The 21,423-nt window shown below is 40.5% G+C and overlaps 1 protein-coding gene across 1 annotated transcript; it reads right to left on the reverse strand.

Annotated features, from left to right (window-relative positions):
- Window positions 1–52: 52 nt before the first annotated feature.
- abcc6a (ATP-binding cassette, sub-family C (CFTR/MRP), member 6a) lies at window positions 53–20,903 on the reverse strand. Its single transcript, XM_056750860.1, has 31 exons — window positions 20,747–20,903; window positions 19,754–19,930; window positions 19,307–19,432; window positions 17,002–17,139; window positions 15,621–15,740; window positions 13,768–13,829; window positions 13,532–13,663; window positions 12,994–13,191; window positions 12,157–12,334; window positions 11,193–11,354; window positions 10,871–10,963; window positions 9,096–9,299; window positions 8,405–8,551; window positions 8,240–8,327; window positions 7,811–7,880; window positions 7,602–7,728; window positions 6,172–6,348; window positions 5,933–6,100; window positions 5,669–5,861; window positions 5,506–5,584; window positions 5,247–5,364; window positions 4,074–4,281; window positions 3,685–3,995; window positions 3,407–3,606; window positions 2,970–3,096; window positions 2,638–2,739; window positions 2,420–2,566; window positions 2,128–2,286; window positions 1,813–1,979; window positions 1,536–1,730; window positions 53–1,139 (listed from the first exon to the last, which is right to left on the reverse strand). The coding sequence occupies exons 1-31, from the start codon at window positions 20,786–20,788 to the stop codon at window positions 1,031–1,033; spliced, it is 4,524 nt and encodes a 1,507-aa protein (XP_056606838.1). The 5' UTR covers window positions 20,789–20,903; the 3' UTR covers window positions 53–1,030.
- Between the last annotated feature and the right edge of the window lie 520 nt (window positions 20,904–21,423).

Here is a 21,423-nt window from a genome sequence, read left to right on the forward strand (position 1 = left end):
TTTGTTAGTTACTTTGTGACATGATGTGAGCACAATGATGAATTCTTCTCGAGGATGTTCAAAATTTTCTTTATACCATTATAAAAGTTCATGTACAGACATACACACTTTTAAGTGTCAAAGATTAAATATAAATCGTATAAATAAATTTCGGAGTCACAAAGGCACTCGTTTACATCACACGGGCATGTGTTGCATCTTTTCATGTTCACTTGTAAAGAGTATATCTACAAGAACAAAAACACCTTAAGTGCAAAACTGCTAAATACTATAAACTCTTGCCTTCAGAACTGTGATGAACAATATTTTCTTTATATACAAAATCTGAATTACTCAACATTATGACGGTATTATATCATGTGTATATGTTCTTTCATCCAGTTGTTATTGCTCATTTTAGATATTTATTTTGGCTGAAAGGAACAAGCGTCACCACCTATTTGGGTGCATGTAGTGTTTTTCTCTTCTCTAGTAAAAACTTTAATTAGTGTCTGAATTGCTGTCTGGTATTTTCCAGGGAACTTCAGGTCAAGTATGTTGGTAAACATTTCTCTGTCAAACAATCCCAGTAGTCTACTGTGTGAAGAGAATAACAACTACTAGAGCTTGCAGAATTACCAATTTTCCTCTCAAACCAAATGTATTTTCACATTCAAAGATGCTGACAGACAGGCAGAATAAAGACATTTTTTTGTGTGTTGGATAAAACATTTACAGGTTTCCTTCAGCTAAACCTTTATATTCTATAACCAAAGAAGGCAAGCACCAGTCTGTATCTCCTGAGAGAAAATGCTTTTGTTTTGTGTGCCCTTGATGAAAGCCGTAAACCTGAGTTTACGTTTTAGCTTAAATGTCTTTATTTGGTGGTGTGGGGAAACCGATACTTCAAGTCTTCGGTAATTTTTTCTCCCCATGTGAAGCACCAGTATGTCTGATCTGTTCTCATGTGAGTGCACCGCACTGAGATCAGCAGATTCTTCGCTCTCGCCTCACGGGGGCGCCAGAGGACAGTCGACGGCAGCGCACGTGCTTACAGGATGCCAGCTTCACGACACATGTAGTAAAACGCCCCTCTCCTCGCGATCAGGTTAGTGGGGGAATCCATCTCCACGACATGTCCTCTATCCATAACAATTACTCTGAGAAAACAAATAAAAGAAAATGTGTCAAATTAACGTGAGATAAACCCTGTTCGTACTAAAAATGAGTTGAGCTTAACTTAACTTAATGTTCTTCGATTCATTTGTAAGGACATTTGATCAACATATATCTCTTTAGTTAATGTTTATTCTTTTTTAAATGTTATTACACACATCGTTAGAGGAACATTTAAAACATTCAGAACGAACGTTTTCGTAACTTGACATAAAATGTTATTGTATTATTATTATGTGCTGGGATGACATCCACACCAATAAAGCGAGAGGGTGCATTTTAAATTAATTTTTTTGTCTTTTTTAGTTTCTCCTCTTGCACCAAACCACACTGCACGAAGATCATTGTTTAGAGTTGAAAGTGTTTGTAGCGTGACGTACTTTGTGTAGTCCATGATGGTGTTGAGGCGATGTGCGATGGTAAGAACAGCACAATCGGCGAACTGACTGCGGATGGTGGACTGGATAAGGGTGTCTGTCTCCAGGTCCAATGCGGCCGTCGCTTCATCCAACACCAGAATCTTCGTCTTGCGGAGAAGAGCTCTCGCGAGGCAAACCAGCTGCCTCTGACCAAGACTGTAGAATTCAAAGATAACGTTGCTCTACCGCCACTAAAACGAAAGATTTCATCGTAAAATCACCAAACAAATGCTCCTACCTGAGATTTTCCCCTCCCTCTGAGCACTCATAGTTGAGTTTATCTGGAAGTCCAGACACAAAGTTTTTAAGGTGGGCCAGTTCCAGGGCGTTCCACACCTCCTCGTCAGAATACACATTGAAGGGGTCGAGGTTCATACGGAGAGATCCAGAGAACAGCACCGGGTCCTTAGAAATCAATTACCAAAAGATTTGTGCGGATTTCACAATGAATCGAAGTTCTACAAGATTGTAGAACTTGCAATTGTACAGTCATTTGACAACAAGATGGATGAACAGCGGGTGTGTCATTACTTAGAGTCTTGGTTATATGTACCTGAGGAATGATGGTGATGCGGGATCTCAGATCGTGAAGCCCAAGTTCTGATATATTGATTCCGTCAATGTAGATCTTTCCTTTCGCTGCCTCCAAGATCCGGAAAATTCCAAGAGCCAAAGAAGATTTTCCTGCGCCAGTTCTTCCCACGATACCAATCTGAAAGGATCAGATGAAAGCCAAAGATTTTGTGACATTAATGTACTTTATACTATTACATCAAAAGATTGTAGCTGCACCAGGAACGTGCTTATAGTTTGAATATCTTAAATATTAGACGTGATGTTTGTACCTTCTCTTGCTCTTGGATGCGGACAGAGATGCCCTTCAGTGCCAGTTCTAGACCTTTGCGATACTGAAGTCCATAATCGTGAAACTCAATAGTTCCGGTCTGAGGCCAAGATGAAGGTAAAGAACTTCCTTCTATGCTCCAAGACGCCTGTAAATAAAAACATAGATGATAAAATCTTAACTCATCTACGGAAGACATCTTGAAGTGTGCGTCTGTACCTCTTTCGGTGTGTCTGCGTATTCTTTCACTCTCTCAACCGACACGATGTTGTTCTCCACATCTGTCCACGACCTCACGATCCAGCTGAGAAAACCGGTCACCTGAGAGACAGTTCAGCAGGTTTCACAACACAAGACTTGGAAGAGCGGGTTTGTTTGGTCTTTATGTAACGCTGCACTTCAGTCCGGTTGACCACGAATGAAAACAAACTCCACGGCAGCTCTTGTGCAAGAGGGAAAGGCTATTTCGAGGCTGAGGTTTGACCGGTGGCCACATGCAATCTCATAATGTTTGTGTTTGTAATGTTTGACTCATTTGGAATGATTCGCACCTGAAGTGAATGTGACACGGCCAGACCCACCATACCGGGGCTCAGCGTTCCTTTGGCCATCACAGAGAAACTAGAAGCAGCCAGAACAATGCCGTTACCCAGAAACTCCAGATTCACACCAAGCCACCTGCACAGAAACACGTCGAAATGAATTTTGTGTGATGGTCACCTCAAAGCGCAATAAAGTTCAGGCGGTTCAAATCTAATGCTTAGTGGCACTCTTAAATTGAACTCCCCCTCCATCCCCAACTCCACTCTTATCCATTATATTTGGATTAAGTTGATTTGACTTGAGATGTTTTTTATCGTAGCGCTTTGTCCAAGAATTAATGCTTGGATGGCCACGTGGAGTTTGCCCAGAACAGAATCGCACCGCCAACACCAACTAAATGCATTATTATTGAATACAATATTGTGACCGTATGTTAGTGTCTCACCTCGTGGCCACAAATCGGGGGAAGTAAGCCGTTTGGTTTTGATCCACCCTGTGATTGGCATCCATGATGAAGCGTGACTGCTCGCTAAACGCCCGGATGACGCTGGCACCCTGCACCGTCTCATTCAAATGTGTGTAGATGGGAGAGCGACTCACAGACTCCAGACGACGCAGCTGGCACGACGTGGCCACGTAGAAACTCTACGGGGGTGAAATGTCAGATAGCAGACAAAATCCAACATTCCCGATGGATGGGTGTATTGTTAGTGTCAGCTGTACCTGCATGAAAGCATAGATGAATGCCATCGGGAGGATGATGACAGCTGCGAATGGAGTGGCCATCAACACGATGATACAGACTTCCATGAGTTTAAAGAAGTAACTGAGCATCATCTTCAGCCCGTCAGGGATCATGTTGTCTATAGCGTCGATTTCCTTAGCAAAGCGATTGAGGAGGTTCCCGCTAGGCGTGGACTCAAAGAACGACATGGGCGAGTGAAGAACGTTATTGAGAAGATCCAGATGAAGATGATGGGAGGCGATGATGCACCCTAGAGAGATGGCAACTGTGGTACCAAATATAGCGACTCCTGAAACACAACAACATGATGATATTTATTTTATGTCAAGCAGCAAGTTTGTCAATCAAAAGACAGGAAGAGCCAAACCTTGCACAAAGCCGAGAGCTCCGTAGACTCCCAGTTTCATATCTGTGTTTAACTGGGTTCCATTGATGACAGGCTGATCGGCCCATAAACTCAACCAGTAGTTGTAAGACAGAGATGCCGCCTGTTGGATGCCGTACAGGAATACGATAGAAACGATCAACGGCAAACCAATGGTGCGGAAATACTCAACGTACATCTCAAGTTTGACCTAGAAATAAAAGACACAGTTAGGAGTTTATTCAAGCAGATTTTTTAACTGAAAACTGTACTGACAGTCGTGTTGTATATCGAACTCATTTTTTTTTAGAAAACATGTTTTAAACCAAACATATAGACCATTTCATCTGACCACAGCTAACTTCTGGTTTGTGTTTTTAGCTAGTGTCTAATAATACAACTATTTTTATGTAATTTATGTTAATTTATATGATCATTTTCTTGTATAGTAATTGTATTAAATAAATGATTGGTTGAATTTTATTAAGCAAACAATTTGAAGAATGCACTCAAAGAAACCTCACGGACATGGACATCTAGTGGTCGAGCTTGGAACCGCAGTCTGAATTCAAAATATTAGCCAAGTACCCATTCTTCTCGGTTTCTTTATTGTTATCAGAAATAATTTACAGGCATTCAAATTGTTTGTGAATGTATACCGGAAGTTCAGTAGGGATCACAAAAGTGTGCATGCATTGTAACGTTTGTTTATGTTGTTAAGATGAAACCATCTATAGCTGCGGAAAAAATTTAATGAAATTTATTTTCAGTATTTGCTTATGTACTATTTCTATATGTGTTAAGGTAAAATGATCACTCTTGTTTCATTCTGCGAACCACTAACAATAATTCTCCTAAATATCAAATAAAATATTATTTAATTTGCATTTATTTGCAGAGACTGAAAACTGGAGAAACAGGTGAAAATAAAAGAAAAGATGCTCTGCATTTTGTCCGACCTCAAATACTGCAAAGAAAACAAGTTCAGATTCACTTGTTAAGCAATACAACAGATACATTTTTTTTGAGATTTTTTGTGTCACTTTTAGTCCTTCAGAATCCTGTTTGATGACATAATGTCACTCCTGAGATTTTCTTTGAAAATTTGATATGATCTCTTCATTTTTTTCCACGATTGTGTGTTGTGAGTTTGTCAGGTGAAAAAAACAGTCTTACTCTGCCTGTGCGTGCTTTGTCAGCTTTTGTGAGTTTGCCAAGGTCTTCTGGGATTTGATCTTCTTGGGAATCAGGTACCGGCTCGACGCTCTGCATCGTGATGCTGTTTGTATCCCCACTGAAAGAGATGTGAGTTTGAATCAGTCTTGTAGCGTTCTTGATGTTTGAGAGTGTTCCACCTGCTCCACCATAAATCTTTACACTTAGTTTCATACTAAACCCCAGATAACCACAGGCCTTCTGTGCAAATATCACATACCCAATGAGCTGCTCTTGAGATAGATCTAGAGAGAACGGCAGGAAGTCAGGAACACTTAACCTTAAAGACTTTCTGGAACCTGCAAGTGAAATAAATCAAAATACTCGATCAAAACAAATGAAAAACCAAACAATCCAGCAACAGATCAGAAGAGGAATGTCACCTCTCTGAAAGGCTTCTGTAAGGGACTCTTTTCTCTCCGAGTTTGCGAACATGTGGATGAAGTCAGCGAAAGCTCCGTTTCGGTTCAGGAGCTCTTTATACGATCCTCGCTCTGTGATCTCCCCATCTACCAGAACCAGAATCAGATCTGCTTGAGGCAGAAAGCTCATCCCGTGAGTCACCAAAACCCGCGTCTGTAGAACAACTTCATGTTAGATGATGGAACGGTCGAGGAAGAACACTATGCCCGAGGTGAAACCCTCACCTTGTCTCTCAGTATGCCTTTAGGTCCAATGACTTTATTAAAGATGTGCTGACCCACATGAGCATCGACAGCAGACAGAGGATCATCCAGCAGATAGACGTCAGCTTTCCTGTAAACAGCACGAGCCAGACTCACCCGCTGTTTCTGACCTCCAGACAAGTTCAGACCCTGATGACGAACAACACGGTTGTTTGTATTAAATCAATGTGACTGGACCGGTTGAGGTCTGAGGGTCTCACCTTCTCTCCGATCTCAGTGGCGTCTCCGGCGGGCAGGTTGTCCAGATCCGGCAGAAGAGCACACGCCTCCAGGACTCGCTGGTACCAGCTTTCCTTCTTTTCACGTCCAAACAGAATGTTGTCCTGCAGACTTGCATTCTGGATCCAAGCTTGTTGAGGAACGTAAGCGACGGTGCCCTAAAAAGACAGAAGTGCAGAAAGGTAAAGCTTGTTCTTCCTTATTATATTGTTTAGTAGATTCTTTACAATTTCAGATTTTTTAGAATTCCCTTAATTCAATTTTAATTACATTTTTGGGGCTTTTATTTATTTTATTTCTAATCTACAGTATTGGCGGGTTCATCAGACGCATGCGCTGACCCAAAGTTTACAGCCGGTCTGGTGTTTGGTTAGAATATAACAATTTATTTTAAATTTAAATTAAATTAAAGTGATGAACAAAAATGAACATTCTGTCATGATTTACTCACCCTCAAGTTGTTTCAAATCTGTTTTTGTGTGGTCAAACACGGTGAAAGATATTTGGAAGAATGTTAGGAACTGAGGCAGCATTGAAAAACATTGTGGAAAGAATTATTGTATCATTTGTTGTAATGTTGAACACAAAGGAGAATATTTGGTTAGACTTTATTTTACAGTGCATGTGTTATAGTGTAATTATATATTTAATGACTGAGTACATTACATGTACATTTATTCATTTGAGTATTAAAAAGTAAAAAAAGTGGTAAAATGAACTACATGCACTTACTAGGATTAGGTTTGGTTCAGGGTTAGTTACATGTAATGATGCATACTTTATAGTAAATACATGTAACATGTGTAACAAGGGCATCATAAAATCAAAAGTTAGAGATATTTTGAATATTTTGAAGAATTTAGAAAACAAAGAGTTCTGGGGCACCGGTGACAATCATTTCAATGGCAGTCAATGCTGCCTCAGAAATCTCAGATCCTAACCTTCTTCTCTGTATTTAACCAAACAAATAGATTTTTACAGATTTGGAACAATTTTAGGTGAGTAATTCATGACATTTTTTGGGGTTACATTAATATTTTATTGTATATAAACAGTACTAAATGAAACGAAAACTTCTCAACGGTTGTTGATTCTTTGCGGATGTCTAATGGACCTTACATTAAGTTTGGGCCATATAACGTTTGAAACGTCTATATCAATTCTACTGTATTTGGTGAATAATCCTGTATCACCATTTCACTATATTTCATACTTTTATACTTTTGACCAATAATTTTATATTTTTCAACGTTTATATTTAACTGTAATTAATTGTATTATTACTATATATACCTATGTTGGTTCTAACACGTGTGTACTGGAAGCTTTCATAGCATTTCTCTTAAACCAAAGAAAAAAGCTTGTAGATCAAGCACTTTCTGATTCTGCTGAAATGTCCGCGTTTGTTTACCCTGACTGATACAGTCCCGCTTCTTTTCTCAGTCTCTCCGAGCACGGCAGAAAGCAGCGAGGATTTTCCACTGCCCACATGACCGACGACAGCAACCAGCGAACCGCAAGGAACCTTCACACTGATTCTGCACAAACACACGAGTGAGCGAAGGATTGGTAAAACTTTCACATTCAGATGAATACTGTAGACTTTCTAGAAGAAGATACCTTTTCAAACATAGAGGACCGTCTTTAGACCAGCTGAAGGTTCCGTTCTCAAACACAACACCGTCTCTGTCTGATAGAGAAACACAATGAAGAATTACCAAACTATTGCAATATCATGCTTTAAACATTTCTATAGGCAGAAGGACATGCACATCAGACACGAGCACACATGAATATATGTACAGATGGATTGATGAAGGAGCAATGTTTTCTGAAGCTATGCCAAGATGTTTTGTATTCAGTATTCAGAGATGTGTTATATCGCTGTTGTCATTCAGAGGAAGTGAGACAGCACTAACATCGAACTGTGAAATTCAGACACGGTTGTTCATCACTTCCATTCATATTTTCAGTGACAGACGGAAGCGAGGGAAGGACACACAGTCTATTTTTAACATCACCGATCTGTCACACAAAAAGAAATCTCACCGGAATGAAAGGTTTCTCTCGACACGTTTTCTGGTTTGAGTTCAACTTGACAGAGAAACTTTCCCAGTCGCTTGAGTGAAACCACAGCCTGCAACACACCAATCACGTCAACATCAGAAATCTATCACAAACCTGAAGCAATAGAGAATGAGAGGCGGCGTTCACCTGCATGGTCGTGCTCATGGCAAACGGAAGCTGACTTAGAGGAGTCTTCAAGATGTTGATGAGAGCCATCGACACAAAGATTTTCTGAGCATCCAGAACATTCTTGTCATCGATGAGCACATACACTCCGAACATGGCGAAAGCAATCTGGAAAAGAAAAAAACATTCAAGCAGTGTTGGCTAAATGACTGTGAAAATGACTAATGACGTATTCAATAGTGTAATTAGATTACTGTACAAGTTACTATATACAAATATATTTTATTACTTAATACCAAGTAATGTCCTACATCAACCTTGATTAGTTTAGTGATTCAAGGATAGACATGAAACGACTCTTAATTCATTGAAATTAATAATAAATAACTACATAAACTATTCTTGTTAACTGACCAAAGTATACAAATGTCTTTAAAGCATACATTTTAATGTTACACTTATAATTTTGATGCCATTTCCACTATTAAATACATTACACCGTTTTTAGTTCAATTACATCCAAAGTAACTGTAATTAAATTACAGAAAAAATAGGAGTAATCCCTTACTTTACTCTTTCAAGGAAAAAGTAATTCAATTACAGGAACTAATGACTTAGTAACCAGTTACACCCAACACTGCATTCAAGTCAATTTGTAGGAAATAATCACGGATGAGATCGAACCATTTGTCTGATGAATCTGTTTTCTCACCAAGAAAGATGAGGAGTTGAACGAAGCGATGGACACGGAGTATAAGATCTGCGACTTCTTCAGAGTTTTCAGCTCTTTCTCTCTGTATCCCAGCACCTGCTCCAGAAAAGCTTTTTCCCAGGCGTAGAACTTCAGGATCTTAATACCGTTGAGAATCTCGTTCATTAACTTCACCCGTCCATCCATGTACTTCATTTGTATCTCCTGTGGAATGAACATGTCACCAGTCAGTGAAACACCTCAGCAACACTACACGTCTGAATTAGCATTTTTAGCCAAACCCGGAAGGTTGTGCAAAAGACAATGATCTTGCATGAAATTGACTTTTTTGCACCAAAATACTAGGGGTGTAACAATATATTGTGGTAGCAAACAGCTTACGATATTAGTTATATGAGTTATGTCAATATATTCACAAATATTAATCCTGTTGGCTGAGTTACCTGCGTCAACATATGTTTTTACTTTTCACTGCCTTAAGAAGTTTTCTTTTACGCCCCGTTCAGACCACCAGCGACAAAGCGAGGCGATGTCATTCATTTCAATGGTATCCTAGTGACATGAGCGACAGTGACCATGGCGTCAGGAAGTGGACAGAGCTTTATGCTTTAGTTTATGTTAAAATTTGTCTTTTCCCAATGATGTTTAGTTTAGGGTTGGGGCTTCTTTTTTGCTTTTTTCCAACAATTGTTCATTTCTGACGATTCCCATTGTACACCTCATGAAATTGTTTGAAATCAGTTTTACAACAAGTGTTGTATATACTATACAATTTATTTTATTTTTTACATTCAAACTATTGCGGTACTATTAACATGAACTCAGTATTGTGTATAGAGTCGAATCGAGAGCTGAGTGTATCAAAGGCCTTTTACACAATGACATTACTTAACTTCCGCATTTTCGCAAAGCAGTGTATCATAACATCCGTCTTGCAACAGTCAAGGAGAAGAAGAAGAAGAACTTCAGTTTTGCCGTCACGCAAAATCAACAGTGAAAAAAAACTGACAGAACACCTTTTCAAGTACCTATCCTAGCACCTTTGCTAACACAAACAGAAACCAAAACTCTTACCATAATCAAACACGTACTGTTAAATGAAGAATTTGTATCCCTAATCTAGCTTTGATCTTGAAGTAAGCGAAAATTTGTCGGCAAGATGTTGTTCATCATCTGGTTGTATTTGTGTCAGCTGTTCAAGGGACTTGGTAACTCCATTCTGTGGCACTAGCGGAAGTAACTTTACACTGATACAGATGGGTGGCGTCATGTGAAAAGGGCCTATTACCTACTAATAAAAAACATTTTTCAAGTGCTATAAATGTATTTTCATCATATATTAGGCACATCAAGCAGCGGCTGATCTCAGAGGATCACATACAGTCTGTTACTGTGAAATACAGTCAAGACATTTCTGTCTTTCAGCTGACTCGTGCAGATTTGCTAAAGCGGCGACATGCCAAACGTCTTTTGTTTTCTGAAACGCAACCTTTAACGTTTATTGCCACTCGCCAGCGCTGCGGTTTGCTTTGCTTCGGAGGAAACTTCAAAGGAAGCTTGAATCCAACCCTTGTATGCTGGCATCACTATCTAAACCAGCTGTGAAGCCTTCGCACTGACTCACATTCAGATCTCCTCTACGGGCTGATCCATCAGATATCAGCAGAGCGCTTGAGCTGATCTAAACTAATCTTCATCTCTTTGTCTCCTGAAATAAAGATCTTGTTCTGTTTGAATCGATTCGCGAGGTCAGAACATCATGAACCGTGTGTTACCTGGAGTTTGCTCCTCTTCCTCGCGATGAACCCGTTGAGAGGGAAGATGAAGATGACCGTGGTGATGCCTGCTAGAGCCGACGGTCCCAAATGCTGAAAAAAGAACAACGTTTATTAATACAAATAATTCCTTTGGTGCAGAACAGAAGCCCAAGCAACACCAACTTAACCAATAACGGGAACTGCTATTAGGTTTTATTTGTAGTTTTATATAGTTAAGGGATAACAATTTGGGGTTTATCTGAAGAAAAGAGTGTATTGATGCTTAATGAATAAATCATGGTTTGTTGTAGTTATATTGGACTGGTCATGATGCCCTCACCTGCCACAGAAAGAAGAGACAGAGCGTCACCTCAATGGGTGCCAGCCACACGGCATTAAAATACACTACAAAATCCATCAGCTTTTGAGTATCAGTCGACACCAGATTCACAATCTCTCCTACTGTACACGTCCTGCGAGCTGTGCTGTTCAGGACAAGAGACTGAAAGAGAAACACAGACATTTACATTCATGCACATGGCAGACGCTTTATCCAGACATGACATTACTCTATACGTTTATTCCTGAGTATGTACAATCCCTGGGATCCAACCCAAGAACAACCACTGAGCAACAGGAAAGCCAATGTAGAGATGTACGGAAGAGATTTAAAGGGATAGTTCAGTCAAAAATGAAAATTCTGTCATCGTTTATTCTCGCCCATGTGGTTGTACATCTGTATGTGAAACACAAAAGAAGATGTTGTGAGAAATGTCTCTGTGGTTTTGTGTTCATACAATGGAAGTCAATTGAGTTCAGTGTTGTTTGATTATCAACATTCTTCAAAATATCTTCTTTTGAGTTCTGATGAAGAAACTCACATACAGGTTTGACATGACATGAGGGTGAAAAAAAGATGTAAGAATTCTTAGTTTTAGGTGAACTCTGTCCCTGTTTTTTGCTGTTCCTGCTGAAAACGACGACAATAGAAACCCAAAAGAAACCATTACAGAAATTTCCATTAAAATACCATTCTAAACCATTAGCTTTTCCATTAAAACCAATAAAAAACAATTGTAGGTTGTTTTGGGCATTACTCCAGTAGGATTTAACATCCCGCCAGAATCCATCACATACCAGTAGAACCATTTAAGTTTCCATTTAAACCAATACAAATCCCTTTAAAACCATTATAACTTATTTGATGGTTTATATTGCAGGGTAGTTTTTTGGGGCTTGATTTTAATGGGCAGGGTTTGGGCAGGGTTCTACTGGGGTTTGTTTCAGCTGGGTTGATTCATTACCTTTCTGTAGATGAGTCCCATCACAGCTGTTTTAACCCTCATGCCCACAGTAAAGCAGGTGTATGTGTACTGATGATTGAAGACGGACTGAAGGCAGGACAATAGAAACATCAGCGAGGCGTAGAAATAACCCTTCCACAGCGGAGCGTCCTCATCCTTCATAAAGCCCAACAACAGACTTGAAAACAAAGACAGAAGAAGAAATGAATTCACTACATGGAGAAGTGTGCTGATCACATCCATGCGTTGAGGTTAAACTCAAGGTTTACTTTAGAGTGTTTACAAATAAAGAACGGTGGATTTGTTGAAGAGTCATGTTCGCCTGGACAAATGTTTTCCTGAACGTTAACCCAATGCTCCAGAATTCACGTTGGTTACTGTGAATGTTTCCACTTGATCTCAATACAATAGAAGAGCTGAAGACCGGCGCTATCCGACCAAACCTCCCATTTAACTGGCTGCGTTCCTCCAGTAAACCACAACCCCGCCTGTGTTCCTCTCTACCCTCCCCAAAGCCAACACGTCTACAGCGGACGGAGCGTTGTGGTCATCTCTCACTCTCCTAAACCAAATTCAGACGTGAAGCCAAAATTGCTTGTCTGTGGGTATAAACAGGGTGATCTCTGTCTGGCGGCTACGGCGTCTCTGACTCAAACACCTGCCGCATGTCTTCCTGTTTTCATCCCGAGATACGGTGAAGCGTACTGTGTCTCTCTTCAAAATATTTTGATGACCTTGCGAACTGTCGTTAAAAGCACATCTGGGTTTATTTGAACTTTGCGTAAACATAAGCTGGACGTTTCCTAGATATACCCAAACCTGTCTGACTCATCTCACCTCAGAACCTGTGGAACAGCGAACATGAAGGCATCGTGGACCACGAGGCACAGCGTCCCGGTCAAGAAGTACGGCCCGAAGCTTCGCACCAGTGTCCGCAGAAGACAGAACCCGGAGCTCTGCTCTTTCTGGATCTTTCTGAGAAGCTGCCCCTGCTCCGGTACTCGGGATTCCAATGCAACGCTGGTGCTGAGGTGTCTGTTGAAGAGACAAACAGGCATGTGCATTGAGAACTTCTGTCAGAGCTCAAACAGGGTTGTTCTAATTGAAAACAGAGCGATTACAAGACCAGATTCCACAAATTATAAAACACACACGACCTGTGAGGATTTCAGAACGATTCAAGCTGCAACGTGTTAACAAGCCAAAGCATCCTACAGAGCGTTTCTTGACCTAATTCAGTCCAGTTGTGGGCATCCCCCGGATGGAAATGTGATGGCTTTGATCAAAGCAACACGAGGAACCACAACATCGCCTGACACGTGTTTGAGAATGTCACGTGTGAGAAACAGCCATCAGAAGGCCTCACAGAACTTACTGCTGTAGTTTAGTGCGTTCCGCTGTCCATTCTTCCTCCAGGTCAGATATGATCTTCTCAGACGTGTCCTCTTCCCTCAGACTCCACAGATCTTCTGCTTGCAGGGGTGAGCGGTATCCCTTCAAAACTAGCCTGAAATCCCACACAAGATCACGTCAACTTGATTACACTATTCACATGACGTGGACACAGATATGAATGTAAAACAACATAAAAAAACATAAAATCTGTAATACCCGCTGAACCACCAGAAGAGGATCTTTGACAAGAACGATGCGTCTTCAACAGGACATGCATTCTAAGAAAAGACACAACAGGTTGAGCTTAATGGCACATTATATGATCAAACATGAGATAAAACCCTGAAGACACACACAAGTGCTTGCATCAAAGTCATTCTCTAGATCTGTGTTTCTCAAACCTTTTCGTTGCAAGGCTCCGTTTGTGTAGGGTGCATCACATTGTGCCCCCCCAAATAAAGACTAATAATCTTAAACTCGGAACTTAAATTAAAACAAAAACATATTCAGTTATCCAGTGCTGCAACATCAATTCTTTATTAATTTAATTTCTATATTTTATAAAATGCCACAAAATCTGTGGGCTCCCCTGGATCCATTTTGGGGCCGCCCCCGTTTGAGAACCACTGATCTAGAATATATCAGAATAAGCTTTAATGTCATTATTTTTCCATAAAATAGAAATATACTTTCTGTATAACAAGTAAGTAGAAATATACTGTGCTGAAATACAAGAAAGCTAAGTTCAAACATTACACCCAAAAGAGACAAGCAGATGTGAAACTCTCAGTTTTAGAAAGAAGACTTTCACAGTTTTGCTTTCTTGGACGGAGAAACCAGAGGCTTGAAATCTGGCAGTAGTGAGCTGAGAGTCAACAGAGGAACAGAATGAGAGCGTCTGTGAGTGCTACACCCCTCTCTCTCTCTCTCTCCCTCTCTCTCTCTCTCTCTCTCTCTCTGTGTGTGTGAGTGTGTAATGTACCACAGTAACTTGCTTTCACCCACTTCTGACCTCAGTGCTGCCCCCAACACCCATTGACCCAAACTCTCTCTCGCTTTCATTCTCTCTCTCCGCCTCCTCACTGGAGGTCTCTCGCTCTTCAGGAGGCTGTGAATTACCCCACACAGGACGTGACTGAGTCAGGAGGGGATCAAGGGGTGTGGCGCTTACGTCTGTGGCTACAACCTCATCGCAAACACGTTAATTCCTCTCCAGCTTGTTTTCTTGTTTTTCTCTGGAAGAGAACAACTGGACATCAGCGTGTTGCATTGCTTTGAGAATGTTTTTGCTTGAATGTTGCTCTTTCGTAGCTCAGGAGATCTAATGGAGTTCTCAGTTGTGTTTCATTTATGTATCAGTTTGGTTGCAGATGTTTCTGCTAAAATAGTTCAGGAGAAATAAAAGTGAACCCTTTGAACGTGTGAAGAGTATGGAGGTGAAAAATAATGTGAAGTAAAATAATGTGAATTTGAAGAGAAATGTTTGAGTTGATATTGAGATCTTCAATAATATTGACTTTTGATGGCAGACTTGAGAGTCAGAGCTCAGTTTGAGACATCTCTACTTAAACTCTCATAGCAGAACGTGAGATATCTGACTCTTACTCTCTTGAGACGCAGATGAGACTTAAACAAAAGTTTATTTTTGCTGTCCGTTGTAAAGAAGTCATTGAGATATCTCCTCATCTTTGATTTCTCCTTCCTGGGATGTTCAATGACGTCTTTCGCAATCGGCATACATGACAACCAAACTGCGGGCAGACTAAAATTGCGCTTTAAATACATCGCATATATCATTATCTGGCCAGGAGGACCACAGGAAACCTGTGTCTATGCAGATGACTCAAAAAGCCATCACTTTTATCCCATCATGAGTTGAGCTAATATCAAGGCAACACATACTTGTGGCGGATGCCAGGAGGATGTGCCGGCCATTACCATAATTCACTGCAAATGGAAGGGTTGCGTTCTGTATTACGTAGAACCGGGAGTAAACAAAAGCGAATAACCACAGGGTTGTTTGTGATGTGTTATTTTGGTGGATGATGATTAGTTTGTTCTGTTCGTACCTTGAGGACAGCTTTGCCTGAGGGTGCCCGGTCTGCGAAACAGCTAAGGAAAAGCTGCGCCAACTGCAGGCCGAAGTACGAGAAAAAGGCCAAGTACCGCACGATATCCGGAGAGAGACCCTGAAAACCAGAAAGACCAGAACCAATCCTTAAAGATCTCAGAATTTCCATTTTAAACCAGTACCACAAGCAGGGACTTTCCATAATCCTGAAGCGATGCTAATCCGTATTTTTTTGATTTCTCAAATCCCATCTCATAATGAACCTTGAGGCTGCAGGACTTTCACAACAGACTCGCAAGTGCGTTCTAAGTATGTTTTACTAACTTTTTTTAGAGAACATTTTGAGAATGCTTAGCTAAAACATAATGGTTATTGTTTCTGCAAGAAAAATGATCCTAACTTTGAGAGAACGTTCTTAAAACGTTGTCTATAGGCTGCAGACTGATGTGACGTGTGAAACTAAGGATTCAAGTAAAAAATCGATATGTCATTTATTCTATATTCTGGAATTCTTCTCTGACTTGTCAGAACGTCAGAAGACACGGGTGCACGCGAGCATTAATGACACCGTTAAGCTTATTTTGAACGGTTAAAGCAAATCATGGTGAAAACCAAACTCTTTAATGGCCTGTTTTCCATAAACGAAGTAAGTATGAAAAGAGTCATAAAAGGCCTCGAGTCACGCTACAATCTGGAAACGCCTACATCTCCGCTGTCAAAGCCTCAGGCCACTATTTGCTGGTGAGAAGCCAAAAGCTGCTTTCTTTACTCTTCACATATGTTCTTCACATGGCGCTCATGCATTTCCAAAGAAGCACAAGACAAATGGGTTGTAAACATCCGTTCGACCGTAGAGACCCTTGAAAAGATACAGACTGTATTCATAACCCCACCACAAAATAAAACATTGAAGCCTGAGTGGTTTTGGTGGTTAAAATGTAGGTTAGTCAACATTTCTTTTTGCCCCCTTATGCACACATACAGTCATGGCAGTGAAAAATATGCATACGTGTAGTTCTGTTTCGATCCAATCCGAATGTGATACGGGTCCAGTTTGACTAGTCTGGTTTCTAAAACTCTTCGGGCTGAGTCTGAAATGACTATGAAAGAAAACGTTCATGTGACCTGCTGCATTTCATATTTCATGTAGCGTAGTTGTTAAGACGTGTCACTGAGTTCAGCTCTCTTATGTATCTGTTATGTCTGTTTGTGTAGATAATCATGCATATACGTTTGTGCGCATCTACATGTGAACGTTTCTTCTGCTGAAGATGAATCTGTATGTTTCTGCATGAAGGGTCCGTCCTGGATTTTGAGAACGTCCCGTGAAATTGAACGGGCTTGGATTGTGGGGTCTGCGTCAGTGTCATTTCTCTCACCTGATGCACAGCCAGCTGGATCTTCTCATGAAGCGGGATGAGAGAACAGAGCACGCCCAACAGCCAGAAGAAGAACAGGAACGCTGAGGATCGACATCCCCGAACTCTCTCCCAATGAATCACACACACGGCTAACACCTGTCAAACACACAACTGTTATTAATCACATCCGCACACCAAACTCTCCATCTGTAAATAAAGCAGACTAGTTTTTGTTTTTGCTTCAGCAGCTTTGCAGTGGTTACGCTGGGATGTCCCTGTCTACAGCCCAGCCGCCTCTTCTTTAAAAACAATCAAGCGTGGCTTCTGTCGATCTCTTTTAAAACCCAACCGTCATCCCAAGTGTATTTAATGTTTTCAGCTTGTCCGGTCTAATCTTCATCAAGGAAACATTATTTGTTACAGCATCTCCAAGGTAGCGCAAACACGACGGGATAACATAACAAAAATCCTCCTGGTGTGGTACAGATGAGACATCAGGGACCGCTGCCACAGACCAAACCAAAGCCTTGAAACCTCAGAGAACTGAGGTCAACGTTTACGAGGAACTCTTAATCTCCTCCTAATGAGGTTTGGTGCTACCTGGAAACAGAGCTCGTACACCACATGAACATCTGCATTCTTCTTGTTGTTGTTGTTGTGACTTTTTGTGTCATGAGAGTGGGAGGAAGACAGAGCTTGTTTTCCAACCATACATTTGGTGCACAGCTAGTATTTAGATGAGAGAAAGAAGACAGAGACAGATCTGAAACCTGCACTAAACTGTTGTGTCACAGAGATGGAGAAGATCTACAGCTGGAGCGTTATAGATGTATTGTCTTGGATGTTTCTAATCAAGAGAATAAACAGAGTTACAAATGAGAGTGTGATTGTTGAAAGAGTCTGGAGGTGTATGTAGATTGTAGATCGTAGAGGTCAAATGATCTGGATTTGGGTAAATCTGATGAGAAATGTTTGAGTTCGATCCCATGAAAAGCCACCGTTAGTGGTCAGGCTACAAAACAATATTTGTATCATTACAAATTTCCATTTTTAATAAATCTTTAAATTGCCTGTTATGTTTTTAAGGACATATTTCAGTCCGTGTCCAATTAAGATGTCCGTGTGTTTTTCAGGAGGAGAGCATCTGAGGACAAGAGCGCACTGTGCTGAAATGTATTTTTCATATAGTTATTTAAATGTTGATTTAGGTGTCTGAGGAGACCACAGATGGGTCATGAGTCGGCTCTGGAGTCCATCTCTGCAGAAGTGACAGTGAGATTGTGTTCATACGTCTGTGTGTAGGTGTTTCTCCAAACCAACCTCACCTCCAAATGTCACAGTCTATTACATGAAAACAACTCTGAACATACAGCAGCTCTTTTACAGACGTAAGCTGTGCTGCGTGTTGACAAATGAATGATGGGAAGGATGGCTTGTATGATGAATGAAGCTTAAAGCTTTTTTCACATCTTTAATTAAACATTGTTGTCATTTGGATGCTGGTTTCACCCTCAGGGTTTCATAAATGGTCGACCAACAAGTTTTACAAGAAAGAACATCTGCTAGTTCAGCTTCACTGGTTATGTGGTCAATGAACTAGACCAACACCAAACCAGTGTAAACCACAGCATGGATTTTCATTCTGTTCTTATCTGGTCTTTCAGCCTTCACATGATATTACATTTTATGATCATTGCGAAGGCAAAAATCCGCTCTTTATTAAAACTAATTTTGTTACAGATATACAAACTTGGTGATTTTTTTGTAAAAATGGCTTTCTGATCTGAACATCCTCAAAAGTCGCTGGTCTCTTTTAAACTCATTGTTGTGTAAAATGTGTAAGAAACCAACCAAGAGGTTGTAAAATAACATTTATGATGGGTTGTTTCAACCCAAAATGCTCACGCATACAAGAATGGTTTTGTCCATATTTTCCCCAAAATTTGTTTAAAAGAACCCAGAGTATGGTTTCCGATACAAAATTGTAGGTCTTGCTGTTTGAAAAATTGAGTTGTCTTTGATCTAAATTCAAAATAAAACATGATTATTTTACAATTGTTTTATATTAGTTTTCGAAAATTTTAGGTTTTTTTGTTTAAACGAAAAACAGCGCAACATTTTGTTTTCCTCTGAAATAAGTAAAGCGACGTAAATTCTTGTGTCATTTTATCGCGAGTAAACATGTCTTGATTTCCAACACGATGTCAGTGTGTGCCTCAGATTGTATATTGCACAACACACTGCAACATAACACAAACTGTCTTTTCTCCCATCTGCACCGTTATAAATTCATCTTAAGAATGGAAGATAAGTTTTACATTACCACGGTGACACTTCGTATGATGGGACTGAGCAGGAAGACGAGATGTTGCTGGATTTCGAGTCGGCTTTCAAGAAGGATGTAGAAGAATTCCACGAAACCAAAAGAGGCCAAGAAGAAGCCCAGCAACTGTGAAAGAGCAAAGAGAAACTCGATTTATATCAGTGTGAGAACTGAGTCACTCTTCCGGACACTACTGTAGACTCGAGGTCTTTACTTGACATCTGGATAAAACCGGACGGAATTGTACGCTTCACAGAGAAACAACTGTATTTGTCATGTCATCTCACTGAAGTGCTAACCACACCAGTCACACATAGACCCCTGAGGGTCTCAACCAGACCACCACATACACTTTGTTTTAACACTCTGGTTTAGGTTTTACAGCCAGCATTGAGGGTACTTTCTGAGGTTTGTGTAACATTAACAGGTCTTAGTGGTCAGTCTCACCAGTTTGGCATTGCAGAGTGAAGAGAGAGGCAATGGAGCGCGGCCGTGACAATACAGATGGAGACAGTAGAACGGTGACAGGAGCCACAGGTAGATGCATGGAGCCCAAACCAGAATCGTGTTCTGGAAACAGTCGCTCAGTTCAGGCTTGTGCGTGTACCACGTCTGATTCCAGTCCTGAGGACAGAATGAAGGTTATGCATTTCTCCAGAATGTCAAAACAGACACAACACCCATCCACAACATCATCCAAACCCCGTTCACACACGGACCAGATATGATCTGAATGTTCGGGAACATCTAAAAGTGGATTACAAATGTGAACGGTCTAACAGTAAACATGCGGTGTAAACGTAAACGTGTCATGGGTTGATCTCACATCTGTTGACAGTTTATGGATTTCTTAGACCAAGTATATCAAAGGCACTTTATCTTTCTATTATTGTGTCATCATTTGTTCTCTCTAGTGTGGTTGTAAATCTGTGTGTGAGTCTTTCATCAGTGTAAAACAAAAGAAGATACTTTGTTTGAACACAAAACCACTGAGACATTTCTCAAAGTATCTTCTTTTGTGTTCTAAAGAAGAAAGAAACTCGTACAGGTTTGACATGACATGAGGAAGAGTAAATGATGGCAGAATTGTAACACTTTTGAGTGAACTATCCCTTTAAGACAAACGTCTGGGAATCAGAGACCATCTACTAGCTCGTTTAAAAATCAAACATCATGTCAAACAAATGCAATTTCTTAAATATAACAACAGAATTAATTAGTTAATTTATGACATAGTTAATTTAGCTCAACTCTTTGAAAACTTATTCAAAGATGTTTCAGGTCTTAGTTTGGTCTTGGCATCATCCATGAACTTCAATATATCACTATCAAAATAAACAATCTTGTGTAGCAAAACAACAACTGTTCACACATCCGCACACAGTCTGAATACTCTTTTATATATAGAATCTATATGACTTCTTTGAGATGTTTGCTCACCCATAGAGGGTCAAGTCCACTGAGACTGCAGAACGTATCCATTCACCCGTCTGGTACTGAGGCTGATGTGTATCCGTGTTTTCTTCTCAATGTCAAACTCTCTCTCTGTCCTGAAATCTTTTGTTTCACACTCTTTAACAGCTCTGTCAGTCTTTGCCTCTTGTACAAGTGTCTGCTTTTTGACCACCGGTCTGACAGACGTTTAGGTGGGTGGTTATATTCACTCTCTCTACCCAACCCACTTCCTTCAACTCTCTCTCTCTCTCTTTCTCTCTCTATTTATCCCTCTCGTTCCCAGACTCCCACGTACAGCTCTATCAAAACAGCGCTGTGGTTTGAGCTCCGTAACGCCACCCGAAAAATATCCCCACCCTCCTCTCTGCTCCACTGTAGCCCCTCATAAAGCACTACCCCCCCATCTTGATCCAAATACAGAAAGTGCTTCTAGTAGCACCTCGCCGGTGTTTGTTTGTCTTTATGGAAGTGCTATTTTTCACTTTTCTCGCATGTACCTGAGAAACAGATCAGACACAACCAAGCACCTCCACACTCAGGTATGTCAGGAGTGTCCAGACTATATCCACTGTGACTCGCTTTGGGACTCAATTCATCATCGCTGAAGATTGAACCTACAAATCTTACCAGACCATATAGTTGCCCACTTAACAGAAAACATG

This window comes from Triplophysa dalaica, chromosome 6, assembly GCF_015846415.1.
Source record: "Triplophysa dalaica isolate WHDGS20190420 chromosome 6, ASM1584641v1, whole genome shotgun sequence".
In the NCBI taxonomy this organism is placed as follows: domain Eukaryota; kingdom Metazoa; phylum Chordata; class Actinopteri; order Cypriniformes; family Nemacheilidae; genus Triplophysa; species Triplophysa dalaica.

Bases quoted from the DNA above. Each gene is read 5' to 3' on its own strand.
- abcc6a (XM_056750860.1), bottom strand. From the start codon at position 20,788: ATGGATACGTTCTGCAGTCTCAGTGGACTTGACCCTCTATGG. The intron at 5,585-5,668 runs GTGACATTCCTC...TTTCACTTGCAG, and splicing joins TACAGAAGCCTTTCAGAGAG to GTTCCAGAAAGTCTTTAAGG. The intron at 5,365-5,505 runs GTATGTGATATT...CATCTCTTTCAG, and splicing joins TCTCAAGAGCAGCTCATTGG to TGGGGATACAAACAGCATCA.